The following is a 19933-nucleotide window of genomic DNA, read 5'->3' on the forward strand; positions in this document are numbered from 1 at the left end:
AATATTCATGGTTCAAACGCTGCCGTACAGAAAACAACCACACTCGGTGTCCCCACAGGAACTGAGATGCGAGCTGATGTGCATTTTACAGAGATGCTGCGATGAGGATGGAGCTTCAGTGAGCTGCTTGGATGTAAAAACACAGTATCACAGACACATTTCTCTACCCCTGCAGAATATAACACACACTGAACTGATTTTCTGGATCTATTTTAAACTTTTGCCAGAGTGGGGACACCTTTCAACCTGAGTTTACTTCTCCTTAGTGCACACAAACACAGTCAACTAGTGACCGCCTTTGCCAGCAGGAGATAATACCTTATAAAGCAAAGACTTATAAAGACTTTATAAAGACTTATAAAGCAAACTGAGCAGATTTGCCACCAAGAGCAAGTCATATCCACAGTGTTATCCAAGAGAATACAAAACTCAGAGGGTTTTATGAAACTTTGGGGGTTTGTACTGGGACTCGGCCTCAGGAAAAGGCTGGTTCGGGAAGAGAAGCAGAGCTTACAACCACACATGGCAGAGAAAACCTTATTAACTTAAAGCTAAACAGCTGCGTTTTAGAACATCTCCCTGCACCCTTCATAGGTTGTCCCCGTGGTCTCTGCAAAATAGTCTAAGGCCACTAAGAACGATGCTAAAAGCACTGGGATCTGTGGATGCTTTTTCGGACACAGGACTGTTCCTCAAAGCCAGAGCCTGGCTGGGAGATGTAACACAGGCCCCAGTTTACACAGCTAAATAGAAAAATGGAAGTGTGCTTTGGTAAAATGAAAACAATGTCTTTGTATGCGTGATTTACTACATTACATGCAGTTTGCAGCAGTGGCTGGGGACTTTAACGGCAATGAAAATCCACTGTATCTGCTGCACATCCTAGAAGAATCACTCTGCATTTCAGTTCCTCCACCCCATGGACACCCTGAACCATCTCAGAAAAGCTGTGTCAATTACAAATGGGAACACACCAAAATAAATCACTTGGGTGTCTTTTTTCCCAGGCCAAGCCTGTCCATGACGCACCTTCCACTGCAGGCCCAGCGCTGAAATGCTCCCCGGTCCCCGTTTATTCCAATAAACCTGCTAATGGCTCCGAGTTGCTGGTGCAAAAACAGTTAAAAGCTCCTTTGCAGAACTGCGACCTGCAAGCCATGCTCCTTGTTACCAGCTGGATTAATTACTGGTCCCAGGGAGTTCAGCGGCTCAGGCTACTCAAGGCACTTGTTAAGGAGGGTTTGGCTTTAATCCGCCAGGGAGACAATCAGCAGCGCGTTACAACCCGCTCCACGCGAGGACCTCTCTAATTAGTGCTGTAACGAGGCCTCGCTCGGGCAGCACGGGCTGTGGCACCGAGACAAAGACCCCGCAGCTCTCGGGGTGCAACTGCTTCATTCTGCTACTCCGGCCACGAACCACCCGAAAATCAAACCTCTGCTCAAGCAAAAAACCCAGCAGGTCACTCTGATTTACAGAAGCGGCAGCTTTGGAAAGGCTCGTATTATTTTTTTGAGAAATCTTTAAGAAATGTTTCTTGCCATTTGTTAAACTCAAGTGTTAGTGGTAAGGAGCTAATCCTGATGTTACCATTTGCAATGGCCCAAAGCAGAGCAAACTGCACCCCAGGGCTGGGAATAACAAGTTGTCCTGTGTGTGGAGTGCCCAGAAACGCTCCGGTCTTAAGGTTTACACCTTGCTAAGGAAAGTGGTTTATAGAAGGGAGCAAAATGCTTGTTGGGAATTTCCTACCTGTCCCCACAGCTCAGCCTCAGGGTCTCCAAAAAGCAGCACCTGGGAGAAGCAAAGTCGAGTCCACCCAGGGCCTTGGTTGCACCTCAAAGTGGAAGAGAGCAAAGCAGCAACTGCAACAAAGCTCCCAGGTATTCTCTTCACTGGCTCCTCTTCTTCCAACAGCCAATTTTAGACTAAATGTTCTTTAAGTTTAAAAGTTCCAACGAATGTTTAAACATCCAGATTAAAACGCCAGGCATCTGTGAAGGCCACAACCAAGCTGTCACCATGGGTTTCCTGCTGTGACAAGCCCTGTGTCCCTGACCGAACTGCACGAGGTCTCGCTGGCGGGTCAGCCTGGGTGTCCTCAACAAGAAGCGTTGTCACTCAGCAAACACAGCAATTTATGCCCGGCCACAGGAATCAAACCCAAAATTAACCACCTGGCCAGCAGTGCATAAAGCAGGAGGTGCCGTGGGTTTCCCCATGGAAGTGTCTGCTTGTGGATTTACTCTTTATGTAAATATTTCTTGCCTTCCACTCTGCAGCCATGGTCAAGTCATAAGAATGAGTGACTTGCTCTCATGTTCCCGAGGGGCAGACCCAGGGACCGCGCTGTCTCGCTCGGGATCACCGTCCAGCAGGGTCTGGAGATCTGAGTGCTGGACATGGCTGCTTGTTCTTGCTGGAATCGCAGAATCATTTGGGTTGGAAGAGACCCTCAAGGTCATCAAGTTCAACCATAACCCACCCTCGCACTGCCCCATGTCCTGAGAACCTCATGTCCGTCTGTCCAGCCCTCCAGGGATGGTGACTCCAGCACTGCCCTGGGCAGCCTGTTCCAATGCCCCACAGCCCTTTGGGGAAGAAATTGTTCCCCAAATCCAACCTCAACCTCCCCTGGCGCAACTTGAGGCCGTTTCCTCTGCTCCTGGCGCTTGTTCCTGGGGAGCAGAGCCCGACCCCCCTGGCTCCAAGCTCCTTTCAGGCAGTTCAGAGATCAGAAGGTCTCCCCTCAGCTCCTGTTCTCCAGCTGAACCCCCCAGGTCCCTCAGCCGCTCCCATCGCACTTGTGCTCCAGCCCTGAGGTGATTTCGCTGTCCCTGGAGCCGCCATTTTGTGCACTGAGGTGATCCCGCCACCCCTGGCACCAACCGCCATTTTGAGCCCTGAGGAGAGGGGCCCAAATCTGCCCCCAGGATTCGAGGCACAACGCAGACTCGGAGCTTAAATGCTGTGCCAGCCGGCAGCTGCTGGTCCCCACATCCCCTCTCTGACCGGGACCAGAAGGGAGCACCAGTAAGGCCCAGTGATGGGGTCCAGCACTGCAGGACGGCCCCTGCCCCTCCATGGAGAGGATCTGACAGCCACAAACTGAGTTTAGTGACCATCTTCCAGCACTTGGCTTCTCCTACACACAAACTATCACGCACATAAAGATATCTGCTGTTTGTGCTAAAGCTTTTCGCAGGGCAGCAAGCAAACAGACGTGAAGGTGATTTTTGAGAGGCCCAGATCGACTTTGGTGGCTTGTATAAGCAGAATGCAAGTCATACGGGCACATTAAGTTTTAAAAAAAGCCAGATTAAAGCACAAATCACCTGTTCAGAAGAGCATAAACAAATTCTAGTGACCTCAATGAGAGCCAACCAAAGCATCGACCTCAGCGCTGCCCAATCTGACTCCTTCACCATATCAGCGAGAGCGACTTTAAGGGCAAACTCAGCTCTGACGTGCGGCGTCAACGTAGCCAAAGTCCATAAAACAACGAGATTTCTCTGTGGAACAGCTGCGGGGTAAAAGCCCCACCGCAAAACCTTGGTTTGCTCTGCACAAAGTGGGTGACGCCCTCCATTCGCATCTTTGGTCAGGCTAGCGAGGGTTTTATTTCCCTCCAGAGCAATTAAAAGGAAAGAGCTAATTCCTCTTCCCGCAGCTGCTGGAAGCAGAGGCCTCATTTTTCCCCTCCTTATCACACACCTCTTAATTGTGCTGCCCAGTTTATACCGGCAAATATTTCGGTTTTCCATAGGGCTTTGTGAAACTTAGCCGAAAAAGCTCATTTCTTGTTAACAAAGGACATTGGCAGCTCTGCGAATCAAGGTTCCTCCAAACAAATGGTGGCATCTCTAGCAGCACGACAGGTTGCAGTGGCATGGGAGTCAGGGTTGTCATCCACGCTCTCAAATTAATTTATTTCAAACGCAACTGTGGCAATAAAACCCCAAAAAACCAAAGCAGCATGGTGTCCTCATCGCGTTCAGCATATATGTGTTTCCATTCTATCTAAAGCTCGACCACTCAAGTCTGGCAAAAATCAAGGTGTTTCAAAAAGATGGAGCCAACATGGTTACAATTACACATAAATCTACGAATGAGTTCTCAAGTTTTAGTAACCTTTTTAGAAATGCTCTGTGTTCCCTCCACACGCTGTAAGGGTTTCGTTCACGAGCGGTTCGTGGTTGCAGAGACACAGTGATTTCAAATTGGGTCCATCTCTTTGAAACACCCCATCTATAGCAGCTGGAGGATTTCAGTAACAAAATCATCTCCTAAACACCACACGCCCCGTTTTACTCCTTGAAAGTTTTCCAAGGAGACCTGTTGGGTTGTGAAAATCCACACAGGTCTGCAGACCTGCCTGTTCAGTCCAGTGCTCTGTCCTCCAGTGGCCTGAGGTCATTCAAGGATCTCAAAAATAATGTTGAAAGACATCTATAAAATATCATCTCTGTATAATTTATAGGGAAACTGAAGCTAACTGGGACAGCGATGGTCAGCCTAACGGGGCATGAAGAGCGTGGGTTCTGTCCATATAGCTCAGGAGAAACCTTCATAAAACTGTTTCGAGTTACCACATCGCACTAAAAAGACAAAAGCTGCTCCTAGGACACTTCTTTTACCGCAATATAGCACAATAGGACTTCAAATAAGAGGCTTTACGTTGTCACGCTGCTGCATCCGCAGTTTGCACGCCTGCTGACCAAAGGCCCTGCAGAACACGGAGAGAAAAGCCGCTCGTCGTTTAACAGAGCCATAGGGAACCCAGGGGAACACGGGAGTGTTGCACATGTGGGAAAAACACCCCAAATTCAGAATGGAGAGCTGCTTCCCACATGGAGACGTGGAGCAATCCAACCCCAGGGGCAACGTGTGCGAGGTTTCCTGAAGAACGAGGCCACGCCACATTTGGAAGCTAAAAATAAGGTTGGCTTTTTTCTTAACGTGAAAAGTATCACTATTTTAACCATAGGATTCTATGGATATTTATGTTTTATCCATAAAATAGAAGCAGAAAACACTTAAGCGACCTTTGATGCTAAAATATTTCATTTCCGACTTATCACAATAAATAAACAATATGCATTATAAATCGAGCTGGGGGCTTCTCTGAAGTGAGAGCTTGTCACTGTTATTGCTACTTTGAAGGTGCGTGCAACACCAACAGCCAAAAACTCACAGATCTTGTTATTGGTCTTTTTATATGTGCAGATATTCTGCACGCTGCAAAGCAGAGAAGTTTCTCAGCTGAGTTACTGGATTGCAAGAACCTCACGTCCTGATTTCGTTCCTCCACACTCGCTTCTCTCCCATTTCTCTCTGGCACTTCAGGAACAGCTCGTTGTCTTTGCTCGTTGCTCAGAGCCCACGTGCTGTGGGTATGGGCACCTCCAACGTCACTACTCGCACTGCCCCAGGATGTTACTCAGCTTACTTAAAAATGACTTAAAAATCCAGCGACTAAGTCTGTGTCTTATGTTGGCACAGATTAGGAACACAATCTCATACCAGCCAAGGTACAGGAGATTTCTTTGTATAATTTTTAGTTGAACTGTGAGCTCGTCTGATTCCACCTAAGTAATGGAAATGGTGTTTTGACCAGAAACGTCCCTAGAGATGATTGATGATCCCTCCTACACCAAGGAAGGTCCCCTGGGGGGTCCTCTCCTCTGTCTCCCAGCAATAAGGAGGTTAACACAGGGCTGGACCTGAGACAAAGGGAAGTCCCCCCTGTTTCCACCAGAAATATCCCACTCAGGGTGTGATCTGGAGTTAAACCACCAAGATCTCCTCTGCTCCAACCCACAGCAGGAAACAGAGGAGGGAACGAACGGGAACACACAAAAAGGTCCAAGGAACACAAGGCCAAACTCTGCTCCAGGAGCGACCTTCCTAAAAATCACTGTGAGGTACAGAACAAATATCTTCCCTGTCCATAGATGATGCGAGGTGACAAAAACAGCTCAACGGGGAACACCCCCAGCAGCCTGAGCTCTAATCCTTACCAGCATTTCTACTGTTTCACGTGGAAAATAAACCCAAATAACAAAGCTTCGCATCTAACTACTACCTGAGCTGCTACAGCCCCACGGGAAAGAGGAGATCGAATGCGTCCCCTGGAGATGCAGACAGAAGCTCCACTGCAAAATAACAGGATGTGACTGCAAGACGCCAAATCTCTCCGGTTCTGCCACATCTGGCCGCTTACCTGGGTCATCTTGTCCACCGAGACGGGGATGCCGTCGATGGTGAGGGGCGGTAACTCGGAGTTAACCTCCTGAGGCGTAGGAGCGTGTTCCGCTAGCGCCGACTCCAGGTCCTCCAGAATCATGCTCTTGTACTTGCGTACCTGTGGGGAATCGTTAAGCTCAGGTAAACAAGGAGCACCAGGAGAGGTGAGCGCAAGGACGCGGGGCCGGCCGCCTTCCCCAAGGAGCTGTGGAGCAGGAGCAGCGAGCAAGAAAAAAATACCCACTGGGCCCAAAGACGTGGCCGTTTCGATGATGAAACATCAAGTAACGCTGGCAAGTGGAAATATTTACAGGATTGAAAGTTCTGAAGCAAGATTTATCACGGTGAGGATCTGCTCCGTTTACCGTCCGGTGTGCAGCGAGGTACGAGCACGGACAGCGGAGCTGAGTTCAAACTGCTCAGCACTACCTGCTCCCTCTGACTTTAAACGTTTAATGCAGGATATTCAGCCCTGCTGAGATGTGCTGAGCAGATGTGCTGCAGAGAAGGCAGGACCTCAGTACCACTCTCCATACAACCAGAAATCCTCTTGCTAGGGTTTTAGATAGGACTTTGAGCTCACTACCAGGTTTGTGAGGCTGCCTTGAAAGCAACTGATTTATCACCCAGCTTTTCCAACAGACACCTACCACGTTCTCCAAGGGTGCAGCACCGAATACTTTAAAGACGGGGTTGGGTTTGGAGGGCGAGATGCAGAGAACGATGGCCTGCTGCCCCACTCGGGTGGTGTATTCATCCAGCGTGGCGCGGAGCTTCCTGCAACACAAAGCAGCCAACAGCTATCAGCCGCGAGCCCTGTAGAAACACAACCCTGGCCATTGTAAATCCCCTTTCTTAACGTTGCTCGTTCACAAAGCAGGTGAGAAACGGAGCCCCAGCTGGTCGGATCAGCCGCGTATCCGACTTGTTTCTTGGCTCCGCAGGCCTGCTGCCTTCCCTGCGCTCACCCAGCAGCTCAAATGTCAATTATTGTCCCTTCTCTCCTTTTTCCATTCATGTAAAAAGTAGAGAAATCACCAGAGCAGCAAAGCTACGACTGCATATCCACTCTGTCACCATTTAAGTGTATTTATTAGCAATACAAAACTTGTAAGGTAGAGAACTTGAATGATTCAGTAGGATTGCAAACACAGGGTATTTTACATCCATTGCAATTCTCCAGTATCTAAGTCCTGCTCAAACCAGACCCATAAGCGTTAAACTGGCAACTACATGACAGGCAAGAGCCAGAAATACTGCAACAGCTCAGCACAGGCACCGGCCACACCAGCAAGTCCCTTCGGAACCAGCTCTCTCTAGGAAGAAAATGCTCCATCACATACTTTCCACCTTTTATTCACTTTTAAGCAACACAGGAGAATGTGTCAGAAACTAATGAAGCAAGGGAGAGTAGCGGTTATCACCGGCTAACCTGAGCGCTCCATCAGGTGACGGTTCAGTACCTGCCCTGGTCATTTTGGAACCTGCTTTGAGCAGCGGTCGCGGTGCCGAAAAGCAGCGACACCACCAGCAGCTCCGCAGGGATCCCAGAATCAGAACCTGGAGCTTCCCTCTGGATCCGCAGTGGTGTAAATACCAAGCACAAACACGTCAGAATTATCAGAGCGCAAAAAAACGCTGCGTTCTATCAGTAACTTGCATGTAGTAAAACGAAGCACGGAGAAGAAAGAATTCCGTTAAATAGGAGTTTTAAAAATATACATTATTCATGTTTCAAGAGAGAAAAGAATTTGCTCTTCAGAAACGCTGCAATAAATATGGCTGGGTCAGCAGAACTGGACAAGGAGGGAAAAGCAGAATGAAGCTATAAAAGAAAGGGAGTCCACCCCCAGGGAATGTTATTTAACACTAACGCTGCCCCAGTTCGTTCCAGTTTGACCACATGCAATGGGTGTTGTGGAACTCGGCAGATGGGTAAGCAGAATAATGAAGCAAACTTCATTCCTCATCAACTTTACACGAGTTAGAAAAGGAGAGAGGGAGAAAAGATGAAACTCTGGCCATCACTATTTCAGTGATGCAAATTAATGGGGTGACAAATACTCCACCTCTTGCGTGATAACCTAGTTATACCCAAATTGGTTTAAAAAGCAAAACTGCCTTGTTACAACACCTATTAAAATCTCATGCAGAAATATCATGCTTTGGGTCCTGTAATGAACTCATGGTCCTACTGAAAGTGAAGAGTTGTGCAGGGGCTTTCCCTGCCTGATGTTCTCCTCTAAATAAATCACAGAATCACGGGATGTCAGGGATTAGAAGGGCCCTGGAAAGCTCATCCAGTGCAATCCCCCCATGGAGCAGGAACACCCAGCTGAGGTTCCACAGGAAGGGGTCCAGGCGGGTTTGAATGGCTGCAGAGAAGGAGACTCCACAACCTCCCTGGGCAGCCTGGGCCAGGCTCTGACACCCTCACCCCCAACAAGTTCCTTCTCAAATTCGAGTGGAACCTCCTGTGTTCCAGTTTGCACCCATTGCCCCTTGTCCTGTCACTGGTTGTCACCCAAAGAGCCTGGCTCCATCCTCCTTTTCCATATTGATCCCCATGAATGAGTCCCCCCTCAGTCTCCTCTCCTCCAGCTCCAGAGCCCCAGCTCCCTCAGCCTTTCCTCACACGGGAGATGCTCCACTCCCTTCAGCATCTTTGTTGCCCTAAACAGCAGCAGGCAATATTTAGCGATGTTTCCCTGCAGGTGGAACTGCGGGTGACGTCTCCAGGCTGGCAGAAAGCCCGTGCAGTCGCTGCTCCTCGGTGGCCATCAGGCGGGCAGGCGGCCTCAGAGCACCCGGAAGGCAGCACCTGAAGGGCTACAGCACTTCGGTGCCTACACAAGCTTCTAAACGTGAAGAAAATGTTTTGGCTCTGGCAGGTACCTCCCCTTGGTTATTCTCCCCTTGGTTATTCTCCCCTTGGTTATTCTCCCCACACCGTGCGCTACAGGCTGGGTCGGTCTGCGACACGGAGCTCGCACAACGCGCTCGGCTGGCAGTGGAAATACAGGTTCACACGCACCAGATTTATTCACAGGACCATTTCATAGTGCAGAAAAGAGTTTTTTCATTAGGTAGATAAATTCTTTGTGCCACTGCAGAGCTGGGATACGGCTGTAGCTCCTGACGGACACTAAGTCATTCAACCTCCCTGCAAAATATCACTATTAAAGGCAGCGTATCATGTTTTGGTCATGTTGTATTGTGCATTAGTCAGTGACAACAGGAGAGTTCAAGAGGTGAAAAGTTCTGGCTGTTAATTGGACTTACAGACAAAATAATAATGAAAAAAACAATTCAAGGTGTTTGGATACAAGACTGTTGGTCTGTGCTGTTCGCACACCACTTCTGGTATGTGTGGAGTTTGCTTTAACGATAATCAAATGTGCGTGAACATAAGACAGAGGATAACAGACCCTGTAACACGTTAAATGTAATCTTTAGATTTCTTTGTCTTTTAGAAATAAGAGCATGGATTCTGAATGAGCACAGATTTCGGTGGCACTGGAGGGGACAGGTTAAACAACAGTAGCAACAAAAAAGCAATAGTGATGAAAAGGGAAAATATAAAATACAGTAAGAAAAAATACTAGAAAAAGAATGCAGAAGACAAAAAGGGACAGGGCTCTGAGCAATCTGACTTAGTTAAGATGACCCTGCTCATCACAGGGGGTTGGACTAGATGACCTTTAAGGTCCAACCCAAACTATTCTGTGATTCTCAGGCTGTTAAAGGCACCACGAACATCTTGCAAGGCAATGGTACCATGATAGATTTAACTTGTGACCAGCTGGGGTTAAAACAGAATGGTCACGTCAGTCCTAGCGATCATAATATCACATTAAAGATGAGCAGAGCTGCAGTTTAACCCATTTATACAAAGCTCTTGGGTTGCAGAAAAGGTCCTCAAAAACATCCCCACGCTGGACAACTTGTGGCCAGCACAGGGTCTCCCACCCGCGGCACCGGAGGCAGATGGGTCCTTACCGTAGCAAGCGCGTCTGCTGCCTTTTGCGGATTGATGGGTTGGATTCAAAAACGTGTGGTCGCTTTCGTTTCTTACCCGTTGCCACGGCCGCGGCTGCTGCCATCCCCACAGGGCCTGGAAAATCAACCCACAAAGGGTGAATCGACACAGAGCTCAGGAACTGGCCAGAAGGGACGTTGCCATTGTCCCCCCAACCAGGGCTGCGTCCCAAGGGCTCAAGGGTCTCCCCACCGGACTGGGTGACCCAAAGACCCTGCTGAGCTCCCCAGCAGTTTGGATCCCTCCTCTCCAGCATTGGAGATGTGGTATCAAAGGCTCCATACCCCAGACTGGCAAGTCCCAGCTCAGTCCCAGGTGAAAGTCACGTATTTCCGTCCAGACTTTTCCTTAGAATCACATTGCTATGGGTTTTATCTCCCAAACACACCAAATAAACTCTCAAGTACACCAAGACTTTAAATAACTGACTGCAACTGAGGAGAACCCAGTGGCAGGAGAGAAGATCCCAGGTACAACGCCACGAATCCTGCTCGGACGCCTCAATTGCAGCAGCAGGAGTCTGAGGCTTTCCCTGGGGATTAAGGACCAGTTTTAATGGGAAATACACTGAAAATCCAGAGTTCTCAGCAGGATCCTACAACAGAATAGTGGGGACCATGGCAGGGCAGCTTTTGCATCAAACCCCAGACACAGGGTCTGTGTAAGGGGAAGTTTCATTAAGTTAATTGGATGTAAACTGAGTAACATGCAGCAGACTGTGCTTCTATTTGTGATCTCCAGAAACAAATGCAGAGTCCAAAAGCCCTGGTGGTCTCTAATACAAGTTCAAGGACTTGCCTTTGACTCCCGAGCAAACCTGGGTTGCTCTGTGTGCAGTTTCTCTCTGTTTCAGAGGTCAGATCACATCAGGGCCATAAAAACCACCATATTTTTGTGTTCGACAAAGTTGCAGCTCCTGGATGAGAAGCCCTAAGCTACTGAAGCTGGTAGATGATAATGAAAGTAGCATCTGAGGACACGATTTCTCTAGGCAGCTGCTCCGAGAGATGGGACGTGGTAATGAACGCAGCTCTGGGTGACACTACAGAGCCAGATTTTGTTAATCAGTAACAACCAACCTGAGCGCTACCAGCACTGCACACTGCTCCAAATATCCTGTGCTGGTGAAAAAAGAACAACAACGGTGACTTTTGAGGGACTGGAAGCACCACCAGGGATGGAAAATCCTGTGTGCTAGAAGGGAAGGGGGAAAGAAAACCTCCTGCAGTAACTGAGGTTGGAAAACTGAAAAGCAAAAGGTGTGGGATGCTCGGTGGGGTGGTGGAACTGCACAGGTTTGGTCAAGGACATCAAGAGCTTTATTCCTCAGTCTGGTAAGGAGTCAGACAAGTCTATGAGTGTTTACTTATCGCTGCATTTTTCTACTAGTGTGTGAGAACCACTACAAGGCAAACCTGGTGGACACTGAGCAGAGGCTTCACTGAAAGGAGTCTGTGATTCCGAAATATCTTCCCAGTTCAGATGAGCCAGGACCCTGGGAGAGGCCTGGTGTATGAGCTCCCTTGCTAAGCAGGCCTGCGTAGCGCTCATGGGTTATTTTTGCTGTTGTTTATATGGCCCTGAAATAAGCTTCCTCTTTGACATATTCTGTATTTAGTTTCGTTTTTTGAGGCAGCATTTACCAGGGACCTTTTTTATTGTACAAACCAGTTCTCTTATTCCCAGCATCTCTGTATTACACACAGATAAGGTGCCGCAAGATTCAAGCAGCCAACAGACCTTGCAAAGAAACGCTATTCCGAGCCAGGGCAATAATCACAGAATCCCAGAATGTCAGGGGTTGAAGGGCCCTGGAAAGCTCATCCAGTGCAATCCCCCCGGAGCAGGAACACCCAGCTGAGGTTCCACAGGAAGGGGTCCAGGCGGGTTTGAATGTCTGCAGAGAAGGAGACTCCACAACCTCCCTGGGCAGCCTGGGCCAGGCTCTGACACCCTCACCCCCAACAAGTTGCTTCTCATATTCAAGTGGAACCTCCTGTGTTCCAGTTTGCACCCATTGCCCCTTGTCCTGTCACTGGTTGTCACCCAGAAGAGCCTGGCTCCATCCTCCTGACACTGCCCCTTTCCATATTGATCCCCAGCAATGAGTCCCCCCTCAGTCTCCTCTTCTCCAGCTCCAGAGCCCCAGCTCCCTCAGCCTTTCCTCACACGGGAGATGCTCCACTCCCTTCAGCATCTTTGTTGCCCTGCGCTGGACTCTCTCCAGCAGTTCCCTGTCCTGCTGGAACTGAGGGGCCACAACTGGACACAATATTCCAGGTGTGGTCTTCCCAGGGCAGAGCAGAAGGATTCGGAGCATCCCATCAGGTGACAAGATCACCCATCATTCCCAAGTGCTCTTTGCAACCTCTGCACAAACGCTACATTAGGAGAACGACACCAAATATTTAATGGGCACAGACAAAAACATAGGACGTTTCATCTAAAGAGAAACTTCTTTGCTGGGAGGTGCCAGAGCCTGGCCCAGGCTGCCCAGAGTGGGTGTGGAGTCTCCTTCTCTGAGCCATTCAAACCCCCCTGGGATCCTGTGTGATCCGCCCTGTGACCCTGCGTGAGCAGGGGGGTTGGACTGGGGGATCTCCAGAGGTCCCTTCAACCCCCACCAGCGTGTGATTCCACGATCCCGCTGACTTTACCTGCCGCAGCCAGGTGCGCAGTGACCTCGTCGGCAGCCGTGGAGTTGAGGATGTCGGAGTCATCGTAGGAGGTGTCCTCTGGCGAAGACGGCGAGTCCTCGTCGGCGCTCAGCATGCCGTGCTCCGTGTAGGTGGCCACATGGACCTGCTGCACCTGCTGGGCCACTGCGTGGGCCTCGATGGTGGCCATGTGCTCTGTTTGGGTCACCCCGTGTTCTTCCATCAAGAGCTGTGGTCAGAGGAGACAAGAAAAATATCAAAATTACAGGACAGAGGTTACTGACATTGATGGGAGGGCAGCAAAGGTTTCTGAGCCAGCCTGGTGAGCAGGCCGGGACCAAGAGGGAACAAGAAACTAAAATTACCTCCCCTGGTGGCATTGGTCTTCTACGAGGGGGAAATAACAGTTACACCAGGAGCCAGAAGATGAAATTTGGGAGTTGTGAAAAATCTGCGCTTCCAAACAACACAGCAGAGCCAATCAACATTGCTGGAGAAAAGGTCCCTAAGGACCTTGTAACCCCAAGATTATGTGCCCCTCACTGACTACATATTAAGGGTCCTGATCAAAGCTGGCGCTTATTTTTGCCCCTTCAAAAACCAGTTTCCAGGGAAGATGCTCAATACACAATCTCCATCCTCCAGCCTCTCAGGACACACACAAGGATGCCAGGACAGAAATTTGCTGGCAGCAAGTTGCGCTCTACAGACCACTTTTGTTGCATTATTTGCTTAGAGTCCGGAAGCAGGCAAAATCATTACAATCTGAGCACAAATATTACATAAAGTGTATTTATTTAATGCATCTAGTGGTAAACCACGGAGCAAAGTGGCTGCTTACACAGTCAGCGGGGCTCAGGACCACACGCCATGAACATAAATCTGCATAGAAGGAACAAGACAGGAGCCAGGCTGAGATTTTCAGCGTGTGCCCACCATACTTTCGTGGGTGAGGAACAGCACGTCCTCAGGTATTTTCAAATCACATTAGAAGGATCAGCACATTAACCCTCCGAACCAGACTCCCCAAAACCCTCAGCAGAAGGAAAGAGATGATCAGCTGTAGGGAACGATAAAAGATACCCAGCGAATTCTGACCCCGTAAGTACAGCCATGGAATTTAAAGCTCTTGATTGGCACCTTCTTCATGGGAACCTGTTTGGTTAATCAGGAGGAGAGAGACAAAAGCACAGATGAAGACTATGGTGCAGTCTCACACAGAATCCCAGAATGTCAGGGATGGGAAGGGACCTGGAAAGCTCATCCAGTGCAATCCCCCCATGGAGCAGGAACACCCAGCTGAGGTTCCACAGGAAGGGGTCCAGGCGGGTTTGAATGTCTGCAGAGAAGGAGACTCCACAACCTCCCTGGGCAGCCTGGGCCAGGCTCTGACACCCTCACCCCCAACAAGTTCCTTCTCATATTCAAGTGGAACCTCCTGTGTTCCAGTTGGCACCCATTGCCCCTTGTCCTGTCACTGGGTGTCACCGAGAAGAGTCTGGCTCCATCCTCCTGACACTCACCCTTTATGTATCTGTAAACATGAATGAGGTCACCCCTCAGTCTCCTCTTCTACAAACTAAAGAGCCCCAGCTCCCTCAGCCTTTCCTCACACGGGAGATGCTCCACTCCCTTCAGCATCTTGGTGGCTGCGCTGGACTCTCTGCAGCAGTTCCCTGTCCTTCTGGAGCTGAGGGGCCACAACTGGACACAATATTCCAGGTGTGGTCTCCCCAGGGCAGAGCAGAGGGGCAGGAGAACCTCTCTGACCTACTGACCACCCCCTTCTAACCCACCCCAGGTCCCATTGGCTTCCTGGCCACAAGGGCCCAGTGCTGGCTCATGCTCACCCTGCTGTCCCCAGGACCCCCAGCTCCCTTTCCCCTACACTGCTCTCTAATAGCTCATTCCCCAACTTACACTGGAACCTGGGGTTGTTCCTGCCCAGATTCCAGACTCTACCCTTGCCCTTGTTCTATTTCATTACATTTTCCCTACCCAGCTCTCCAGCCTGTCCAGGTCTCTGATGGCAGCACAGCTTCCAGTGTCACCGCTCCTCCCAGTTTGGTGTCACCAGCAAACTTGCTGACAGTCACTCTATTCCCTCATCCAAATCATTGATGAATATATTGAATAATCCCGGCCCCAGCACTGACCCCTGAGGCACTGCACTGGATCCAGGCCTCAACTGGACTCTGCCCCATTGCCCACGACTCTCTGGCTTCTTCCCTTCAGCCAGTTCCCAGTCCACCTCACTACCCGCTCATCCAGACCGCACTCCCCCAGTTCAGCTGTGGGGATGCTGTGCAGACTGTGTCAAACGCCTCACTCAAGTCAAGACAGACCACGTCCACCCCTCTGCCATCATCCATCCATCTTGTTATGTCCTCAGATATGTGGCCAAGTAACATCACACACAACTTTGTCCTTCAAAGGCTTTCAATAGCTATTTTCCACAAATACACGACACTTTGCAAACAAACAGCATCACAAAAACCTCAGCCTAAAAAATAATCACTGGGCATCTACCGAATGCAAACCCCACCATCCTGCTGAGCCAACCATGGAAATCACGGCAGGACCGATGAGACACCAGGACCCAGACCAGGAGGAAGCGTTTTGTCAAGAGGGTTATTTTGACCAAACTGACCAATAGTCACACAAAAAAGGAGCAACTAATGGAGACAGGGCAAGAGAGCCTGTTTTCTAAAGGCTTGTTCCTACATGTCCTCTGCAACTCTGAACGTTATGGACATTTATAAAACAGCTCTTCCAATGGCAGTTCCAACTTGAAGGTACCAAAAATAGGGATGCAATTATTTTGGAGAGTCCCGTCCTCAAAATAGGACCCATCCCTGAGCACAAGTGTGATGGGAGCGGCTGAGGGACCTGGGGGGTTCAGCTTGGAGAACGGGAGCTGAGGGGAGACCTTCTGATCTCTGAACTGCCTGAAAGGAGCTTGGAGCCAGGGGGGTCGGGCTCTGCTCCCCAGGAACAAGCGCCAGGAGCAGAGGAAACGGCCTCAAGTTGCACCAGGGGAGGTTGAGGTTGGATGTGGGAACAATTTCTTCCCCAAAGGGCTGTGGGGCATTGGAACAGGCTGCCCAGGGCAGTGCTGGAGTCACCATCCCTGGAGGGCTGGACAGATGGACAGGAGGTTCTCAGGACATGGGGCAGGGACAGGGGTGGGCTAACGGTTGGACTCCATGACCTTGAGGGGAAGAAAGAGGAGGAGGAAGAGAAAGAGGAGGAGGAAGAGAAAGAGGAGGAGGAAGAGAAAGAGGAGGAGGAAGAGAAAGAGGAGGAGGAAGAGAAAGAGGAGGAGGAAGAGAAAGAGGAGGAGGAAGAGAAAGAGGAGGAGGAAGAGAAAGAGGAGGAGGAAGAGAAAGAGGAGGAGGAAGAGAAAGAGGAGGAGGAAGAGAAAGAGGAGGAGGAAGAGAAAGAGGAGGAGGAAGAGAAAGAGGAGGAGGAAGAGAAAGAGGAGGAGGAAGAGAAAGAGGAGGAGGAAGAGAAAGAGGAGGAGGAAGAGAAAGAGGAGGAGGAAGAGAAAGAGGAGGAGGAAGAGAAAGAGGAGGAGGAAGAGAAAGAGGAGGAGGAAGAGAAAGAGGAGGAGGAAGAGAAAGAGGAGGAGGAAGAGAAAGAGGAGGAGGAAGAGAAAGAGGAGGAGGAAGAGAAAGAGGAGGAGGAAGAGAAAGAGGAGGAGGAAGAGAAAGAGGAGGAGGAAGAGAAAGAGGAGGAGGAAGAGAAAGAGGAGGAGGAAGAGAAAGAGGAGGAGGAAGAGAAAGAGGAGGAGGAAGAGAAAGAGGAGGAGGAAGAGAAAGAGGAGGAGGAAGAGAAAGAGGAGGAGGAAGAGAAAGAGGAGGAGGAAGAGAAAGAGGAGGAGGAAGAGAAAGAGGAGGAGGAAGAGAAAGAGGAGGAGGAAGAGAAAGAGGAGGAGGAAGAGAAAGAGGAGGAGGAAGAGAAAGAGGAGGAGGAAGAGAAAGAGGAGGAGGAAGAGAAAGAGGAGGAGGAAGAGAAAGAGGAGGAGGAAGAGAAAGAGGAGGAGGAAGAGAAAGAGGAGGAGGAAGAGAAAGAGGAGGAGGAAGAGAAAGAGGAGGAGGAAGAGAAAGAGGAGGAGGAAGAGAAAGAGGAGGAGGAAGAGAAAGAGGAGGAGGAAGAGAAAGAGGAGGAGGAAGAGAAAGAGGAGGAGGAAGAGAAAGAGGAGGAGGAAGAGAAAGAGGAGGAGGAAGAGAAAGAGGAGGAGGAAGAGAAAGAGGAGGAGGAAGAGAAAGAGGAGGAGGAAGAGAAAGAGGAGGAGGAAGAGAAAGAGGAGGAGGAAGAGAAAGAGGAGGAGGAAGAGAAAGAGGAGGAGGAAGAGAAAGAGGAGGAGGAAGAGAAAGAGGAGGAGGAAGAGAAAGAGGAGGAGGAAGAGAAAGAGGAGGAGGAAGAGAAAGAGGAGGAGGAAGAGAAAGAGGAGGAGGAAGAGAAAGAGGAGGAGGAAGAGAAAGAGGAGGAGGAAGAGAAAGAGGAGGAGGAAGAGAAAGAGGAGGAGGAAGAGAAAGAGGAGGAGGAAGAGAAAGAGGAGGAGGAAGAGAAAGAGGAGGAGGAAGAGAAAGAGGAGGAGGAAGAGAAAGAGGAGGAGGAAGAGAAAGATAAAGCAAAGAAAGCTATCTCAGCAGGGCAGGCTTTTCCCAAGCTCCTGTGCTTGTCCTGACAGTGCACCGCTGCTTTTCTCAATGAAGCGATACCATTTTAAGCACTTTCCGTTAAAACAAAAGATGTATTTATCCACAGGAAAATCCTACCAGAATATAATGGAGAGTGTCGTACCCTTTAGCTCATCAGGAGGCACAACTGCAAGACAGCAGATGCTTCGGACACCAAAGGGAACCCATTGGATCCAAGGCAGCCCGAGCTCCGTGACAATAAACATGACGCTTTTTTTAAGAAATAAATTGGGTAGCAGAGTGAAAGTCTGTGTTTCTGACCCAGTGAGTGCACAGCTGGGTAAGAAACATCAATACCCCTCCTGGGCAACGATACACATTGAAACACATGTGCGTTTAATGCCGGTTTTATGGGCACGCATCCTGCTTTGGTGCTCGGTGTCTGGTTGAATTTCAGCATCTTTAGAAGCAGCGAGTGATAAGTAAGGAATCGGATAATCAGTACCAAGCTCAGCGTGTTTATTTGAAGCCCACTTGACTCAAACAAGGTTTAATAACCACCAACCTGCTACAAATTCTTCCCTCTCTCCACCACCTCCTGTTCCAAGCCAGGACACTTTGTTCCTCGCTGGCACTACCACATTTCCTCACTCTTAAGCTTTCTGCAGATAGAGAAGTAGAAATAAGCTGGAAAAAATGTCATAAACTACTACAGCTCTTCAGTAATGGGCACAGCCCACCCAACTCTGCACACCACAAGCTATACCAATTCATTTCCAAGTCGTAATTCGGATTAATTCTAGTTTAACCTGAGCTCTGGTTTTCCACTTTTCCAGCTTCTGCCCAGTTTTCATACCTGCACGTTTTCCCCCGGAAAATGTCCAGGTGCCTCCACTGAAGAGCCTTATCTTTGAGTGTTGAGACCTTGCGTAGTTAGTTATGTATTCCATTTTTTCCCAAAGATTCCTGATACTTGGTGTAAACACCTCGATGGGCAGTGAGGACCAACCTCTTGATGCTGTTGTTGCCCCAACACAAAAGCATCTGTTATGCACAAACCAGAATGGTTTCAGCTATAAGGAAACCCTAATGACACGATGATGCCTGCACAGGCGTTCCTGTTGCTTAGTCCAGAAGCCTTGGATGACGGCCAGAAGTATTTTTAAAGTCATTTAAAAGTGCTTCAAAAGAAAGTATGAGGATAAAGTCCCTCTCATCACACAGTGCAGTTGCTTCATGGTGGTGTCAGAGGTTCCTTTGATGTCCTGTCAACTGTGATCAGTGGCTCTTGACACCATCGCTGGAAGAAAACCAGATGCGGGAGGAGCAAAACACACTAAAATAGCAGAAGCCAGACCACTGAAACCAGCCGAAAACAACGGAAACTGAGCACAAAACCCATAAATTCTACCTTAAATTTAAGTGAAGGTCTTCTCTGCTCAGTGTGATCTGTGCTGTGGATGTAAAGAGATAACCAATATAAAACCACATGTTATCCTACTGCAGGAATTGTCCTCTACCACCACCACCAGTTTAATGTTGCTTCAATGGGTGCTTTAAACTGAGCCAAAAATAAAACGTCCACACCAGAAAAAATGCTGAGGTACAGCGGCACGGCTGGAAAAACTCTCTGAGGCTCTGGGCTTATTTTTATCCTTCAGAGCGCTGAAGCGGTTTGACCTCGGATGCTGCAGAAGCAGAAGATGTTGCTCTCTGACACAGTCTGAACTCGGAGAGGAGCATTTGTCTCATACACTCATAGAACCATTTTGCTTCGAAGAGACCCTCGGGATCATCAAGTTCAACCGTTAACCAAACCCTGGCACTTTAAGTCATGTGGTCATTTCCACTAACACGTCCCACACAATGCCTAATTCATCTGAAACCATGCTCAGATTAATAGTAATTATTTAAGAAAAAATCAGATGTAAGGAAGAAATTCTTCACGGTGAGTGTGGTGAGACACAGGAACAGGTTGGCCAGAGAGGTGGTGGATGAACCATCCCTGGAGACATCCCAGGCCAGGCTGGACGGGGCTCTGAGCAACCTGAGCTGGTGAAGATGTCCCTGCTCATAGCGGGTGGACAAGATGATCTTCAAAGGTCTCTCTGAACCAAAACCATCCCGTCATTCTATGATCCCACCGTTCTGAAACAGGGCGGGAACAGCCAACAGCCTCGTTAACACCCCAAACACCTCAGATGAAGTTCTCATGGTCAAGTTGTGCAACCAGATATTCCTTCTGCTTGGACGCTTCAGAGCCCGCTCAATGGGCAAATGTCTCTTGGTAAGGCAGTGCCAGCCAGCCCAAGAGGCCACGGGATTGTCTTCCTTACCAAACTTGC

The 19933-nt window shown here is 49.3% G+C and overlaps 1 protein-coding gene across 3 annotated transcripts in view; it reads right to left on the reverse strand.

The window, feature by feature from the left end:
• NRF1 (nuclear respiratory factor 1) overlaps positions 1–19933 on the reverse strand; it is a 73420-nt gene that overhangs the window by 40045 nt on the left and 13442 nt on the right. The window contains exons 1-5 of one of the 3 annotated variants that reach the window (XM_071803564.1): positions 13308–14226; positions 12943–13171; positions 10246–10360; positions 6897–7023; positions 6224–6364 (exon numbers count right to left, since the gene is read on the reverse strand). In XM_071803564.1, the coding sequence (XP_071659665.1) occupies positions 6224–6364; positions 6897–7023; positions 10246–10360; positions 12943–13171; positions 13308–13322 (627 nt within the window). In that variant the 5' untranslated portion in view covers positions 13323–14226. Of the gene's footprint in view, positions 1–6223; positions 6365–6896; positions 7024–10245; positions 10361–12942; positions 13172–13307; positions 14227–19933 lie in introns of those variants that run through there. The other 2 variants (XM_065842278.2, XM_071803563.1) reach the window with 2 other exon arrangements.

This window comes from Patagioenas fasciata, chromosome 1, assembly GCF_037038585.1.
Source record: "Patagioenas fasciata isolate bPatFas1 chromosome 1, bPatFas1.hap1, whole genome shotgun sequence".
Classification (NCBI taxonomy): domain Eukaryota; kingdom Metazoa; phylum Chordata; class Aves; order Columbiformes; family Columbidae; genus Patagioenas; species Patagioenas fasciata.